The following is a 5,388-nucleotide window of genomic DNA, read 5'->3' as shown; positions in this document are numbered from 1 at the left end:
AGTGGAGGAAAAGTGTGACATTCAGATGTTACTAATCAGTGCTGAGAAGGATGGAGTTCCATCAGGTTAAATCAGTTAAAGATTTGACACAAGGTGTTACTTGTAGCACATTTGACTTTTCAGCTGAGGTTCCAGAAGCAGATGCTGTAGGGAAAGAGGCTGTTAGAGTCTGTGTATGCAATAGAAACAAAACATCTTTGAAGTTTCTGGCCTAAGATTCTATGTCTACYGAAACTGTAACACTAAAATATCACTGTTAGATCTTACCATGATCTTAAAACTGCCTGATGGGATTCTGGCTCTATAAATCAAGTGTTCAGGTACTGATTCAGTATGTCAATTATGCCTGAATATTTATCACCTTAACCCATATCTCATTATGAACCTCTTTGTGTTTGAGGCTACAATCTGTTACCTAATCACTATGCTAAATCAGGACCCAGCTAAGGTAAGCAAGACAGAATAATTAGGAGCTGAAACTTTTTTTTCTTTTTTTTTTTTGGGGGGGGAGGGGTAAAAGAAAATGGACATGAAGGAAAATGGATGTAAGAAAATCCTTTTATATTTTAGGATATCAATACAAATGTTTTACTTATCCTTTCCTCCATAAATGTAATTACTATTCCAAAGACTTTCTTTCTCATTGAACCTTATTTTGTCTAGTGGGTAGCAACAGCTGTAAAAACGAGGTCAGCCTCTAGGGGCCTAATGACTTCCACCAACATCAGTTAAGACTGATTTGGTTGATCATTAATGGTTCTCTGAAAGACTGAAGAGACATTTCAGTTGGATTGCTCAAGGCAAGCTTGAAAGGTGCTAACACAAAACAGCTGGTAATCTTATTCTGTGATTCTAAAAGAAGGTTCTTTGAGTGCTGCTTTGCTAGTGGTAATTCTATAACATGCATACTTCATTTGCAGCTTAAGATGATCTCAGTGGTCTCTTTCTGTATCGTTTTAGAAAARCTCTTCACATGCTTGCTGTGAATATAAACCTTTATTTATTCTTCTGCTCTTATACTTGGGAACAGAATGGTCATCTTARGGAAAAACAAACTTTTTTTTTTCTTCCTTCTAGTCCTTCAGCTTCTTTGGTGCTTTGGCATGAATGCAGGACTGACATGGTTCACACGTGCATCTCCTTTTGTGCAGGTCAGGGCACTGACATACACTGCCTTCAGGGGAGCCCTTTTCTCTTGGCTGTAACACTGTGAAAATTAAATTAACAATTGAATAGAGACCTTTTGGGAGAGGAAGGTGGTATGTAACTGAAGCTGATTTTTTCATGTTCACGCTCATTCTCCAATTTGGTTTGCTCACTCCCCCTGAGCACATAAGCAGCAAGAGATAGGCCCACGTTATCTGCCCAGGATCCGTTGTGCACCACATGGATGTTGGCTCTCCGATCCTCATAGTGTCTCCCAGGTTGTTCTTGACTGATGACAAACCGATACTGGATGTGACTTTCACACTATTCAGGAGTGCATGATGTTTTGTATCTGTCTCTTAAATGTTAGGCAAAGTTCCTGAATTTTTGTGTTCTTTTTTTTTTAATGGGAATATTTTATGGCTTTTGATTGTGAAATGAAATCTTTAATACAGTCTAGTCTTTTCTTGTCATCTGGTCATTTCTATGAAATCAGTGTTGTGTAGAAGTTATTGCATGCTGCTCTTTAACTCTTCTAGCTTGTTCTAATGCTTTTGTTTGGATTTTGTACTTCATTCAGGTAGAAGTTAATATTACAAACCTCTACAATATCYGTCATCTCCTAGTATTGTGAAGGGGGGGCTCAGCAGGAAAATTTGCTATGGGCTGAAGGACTCAGCAGGAGGTTCTGAAAGAGTTTAAGTACAGATGAATAGTTGGTCCAATCTTTGTATTTGAAATAACACAGTTGTATAAAATACTTGGATTGAAAACTTCCTGTCTTTTCCTATTTATTTTTTCTTGTTTTTATTAATAAATRTTGTTACATATGTACTGTGCAATTATTCTAGTGCAGCCAAAATATATGGGAAGAAACAAAGCATTTGTTCCTCTTGAAACTTTCTGATCTTAGGCAGAAAATAGATGTGTTTTTTTCCAAGACTTTAGGAGGACATCTTCCTTGTTTGTCTAATCTGTTTTATCTGCTGGTCAGACACTGTGTATATATATGTACTCAGGAACTGGAGTACATCAGTTTCCTTTCTTATCAAACGCAAATATTTATGACAGGCCTGATCCAAAGTCTACTGAGATGTATGGAGCTCTTAAAAATGTAACTTAACTAGAGGAATCTCCTAATTCTTTGTTTTAGTTTAGTTGGGCTATAGRGTATTTTCCTTAAGAAGTAAGTTGGGGATTTTTTTGCTTTTATACATGTGTACACACACASACACACACRGACACACACACACATACATATAAATATTACTTTTGGTTTACTCACAAAGCCAGCTGTATGGACTCCTTAAGGAGCTTTATCATCTGTAGTTCCTGTAGGGAAGCTGTGAAATGTTTTGGCATTAGTTGTCAATGAGGAACTGAGACACAGAAGTCAACAGGCAGTTAACGTTACTAAACTTTAATGGACACATTTCTTACAGAAGTACTACATGTGGTATAACAGCAATTAACGAATCTCTTTCATCTCTAGAGAGGAATTATGGGCATCTCTGAGGGCAATGTCACGCTTCAGGTAAGGATGACAAGAAGAGAGGTGGTACAGGTAGCTGGGTGAAACAGGAGTTCAGGTGAAAAGAAGCATTTCAGTGCTAAAGAACATGGGGGGAGGGAGAGGTTGGAGTGTCAGGAATTTGAGAGGTTTGCCCTTTGCAAGTCGCAGATTCAAGATTAGGAGTGTTATTTCACCTCTTCCTCTCTACCTTCATGTGCCACTTAAGATGGCTTCAACTGGCATTCTGTTTCCCTGGTCCTCCTCCCTTCTCATCCTTGCTAACAACCATTTTGGCAGGAATTAAAGTGATAATCTGTGTGTTGAAATTACCATTTTCTGTTGAGACCAGGACTCCAGTCCTGGGTTTACTAATCTAATTAGAAAAAAGAAGAAAAAGTGTATGTATGTTAAGATAGTGGAAAGCACAATAGCCGATAGAGATTTTCACAGTATAACATCTGTCAGGTGTTTTGGATAATGTTCTGCAGCACTCATCCAGAGATGAAACAAACAACAAAATGATGAAACAGAACAACAAAATTACTTGTCTGAAGTACAGATCATGAAAACACTACAATTTTATCTGATAAAAATAATACATATAAATATTTTGCTATGTTTCATGTAATAAAATTGAGCAATACTGTGTATTGATGTTGAGCCTTAGTGGGATAACTTAGCTATGTTTTGTGAATTTATCATGTGAATGATTGCTTTCAAAGTCTGACAACTGATCAGTGCTTCTCRCGTGCAGCTTTGGGGATAACATCAGTCTTTCGTCTCTAGGCAGCTCTCATCGATTACTTCAAGCAATAGCAGTGATGTTGGTGTYCTTGTGGCAAGAGGTGAGTGAGTTTCCATTACAGCTACAGTAGAATTTAGGATTGCAGCAAAGCACCAAAGACATAATCACCCCCAGTGTAAGCATAAGACAAATTACCCATTTTATCAGMCCGGAGTACAGAAATGGGAGGATTAGGATAGTAAGAATCACAACAAGCAGCAAGAGCAGCACAAGTCTCTGGATAGCCAGTCTGTTGTCTGCTGGAATGTTTTGTTCTCTGTGTGAAATGTCTCGGCTGGTTTGAGTCCAGCTCTTGCTGTCCAGCCCTGTGGGGGAGATGTGTATCTCAGGAGTTAAATCAGGGTTTTCCAAGTGGTTCATGATGTCGTCTTTATCATGAAGTGTGCGAATGAGTCCTCCAAACACAACAGTCTCTTTTCTGCACAGAGGGCAGGTGATTATCCAGGTCTTGTCGTCTTTCCTAAGAATAAGCTTGAGGCAGACAGCGCAGAAGGCATGTTGGCAGTCCAGGAGCTTTGGTACTCTGTAAATGTTGTACCTGTTGAAGCAGACTAGACAGTCCATGTCTGCAACAAATGTTTTGGGTGAATGCATTTTAGAACCGAATACTTCAGGAGAGATTGAAAAGTTTGTTACCGGAGTTGGAGGCTTTGAATACGGACAGTCTCTTTCTGAAGCTGCTGGTTTAAAGCCGTCAGGACTGTCTAACTCTGTGCGTGGTAGTCTCTCCGTTTCTTTGGCATGCTCTTCAGTGAATCCCAGTCTCTTCACATCCGCGTTTTCTATTAGAGCTCCTACTGTGCTCGTTCCTGAAGTACATTCTGCAGTGGGCTCAGGACCACCCGTTTCAAGCTGCGGTACTCCAGGAGTTGTTGATTCATTTTCATTGTTTAGCCTGTCAGTTGATCTCTCCATAGGGATAAGCCTCAGTGCAGTTTGTCTTCCCTTAGCTGAATGATTTGCTGAGTTTCTGGCTCCGTTTATATGCTGCTTTATTCCAGTTGTGTGCCTGTTTGATTGGTGACAGTTAGCTCTAAGTGTGTTGTGTGCTGTGACAATAATGTTTTTTATGAGATGAGGATCTGAGTTAATGATTAACTTGATGGCTAAGATATTTTACAATGGCTGATAATATCACTGAGCAATTCCCTTCCAGAAGCAGACCCTGTGGCATTAACAGTCTGAAACTTTGTGCCCTGTGACAGCCAGGGTGCAACAACAGCATTACCATTATTACTAAATTAGTACTTTATTTGTTAGCAATAATTTCAGCTGACCTTAAAACATGGCTTTGCTGGACAGTGACAGATACAGATAAATTATCTAATATTAGTATTGGTGATGCATTGAGTGCAGCACTTTGGTTAGAGAGTGTGGGGCTGAAAGGCAGAACTGTTCTACTTCTTTTGCACGGGCTTTCTGCGTGACCTTGGCAAGTTGATTCATTCTCTGCCTCTGGCAAGTTGATTCATTCTCTGCCTCTCTTTCTCTCTCTCTCTCTTTTTTTTTTTTTTTTTTGGCATTAGAACCACAGCGACAAATGCTGAGCATCGCAAAAGCTGAATCCTGGTTTGTTGGATTGACAGGAGGTTTAAACATACCTGCTTCCCAGGCACTGTCAGAGATCCTCAGAGGAAATTAAATTAGGAATAAAGTGATGTTGTTAGAATGCATGCAGCAAAAGACAGCGTATTTTTCCTGTCGGGTAGATTTCAAAGAGCAGTGTATACCTCCCCTTTCTTTTCTGCATTTCCAGCATTGTGTGCCCTGGTTTTAGGTACCAGACAAGTTGCGAGTGCTCTGGGTAGGAAGTCTGCTCTTCCTTTGGCACTGCTCCCTACCTTACAGCTATTACCGTGCAGCATAATAGGAAGAGTGGGACATCCCTCTGTGTGTGAAATGTCTGGTTACCTACATCCCTGTT

At 39.8% G+C, this 5,388-nt stretch overlaps 1 protein-coding gene across 1 annotated transcript; it reads right to left on the bottom strand.

Annotated features, from left to right (window-relative positions):
* Positions 1–3,442: 3,442 nt before the first annotated feature.
* On the bottom strand, positions 3,443–4,394 carry RNF186 (ring finger protein 186). Its single transcript, XM_085305241.1, has one exon. It carries the CDS (start codon positions 4,377–4,379, stop codon positions 3,465–3,467), a length of 915 nt encoding a protein of 304 aa, XP_085161367.1. The 5' UTR covers positions 4,380–4,394; the 3' UTR covers positions 3,443–3,464.
* Positions 4,395–5,388: the final 994 nt, after the last annotated feature.

The sequence above is a fragment of the Rhea americana genome, unplaced genomic scaffold (assembly GCF_003343005.1).
Source record: "Rhea americana isolate MKP2758 unplaced genomic scaffold, rheAme1 scaffold_217, whole genome shotgun sequence".
NCBI lineage: Eukaryota > Metazoa > Chordata > Aves > Rheiformes > Rheidae > Rhea > Rhea americana.
The sequence above is the reverse complement of the archived record's forward strand: the minus strand, read 5'-3'. Positions and strand labels throughout refer to the sequence as shown.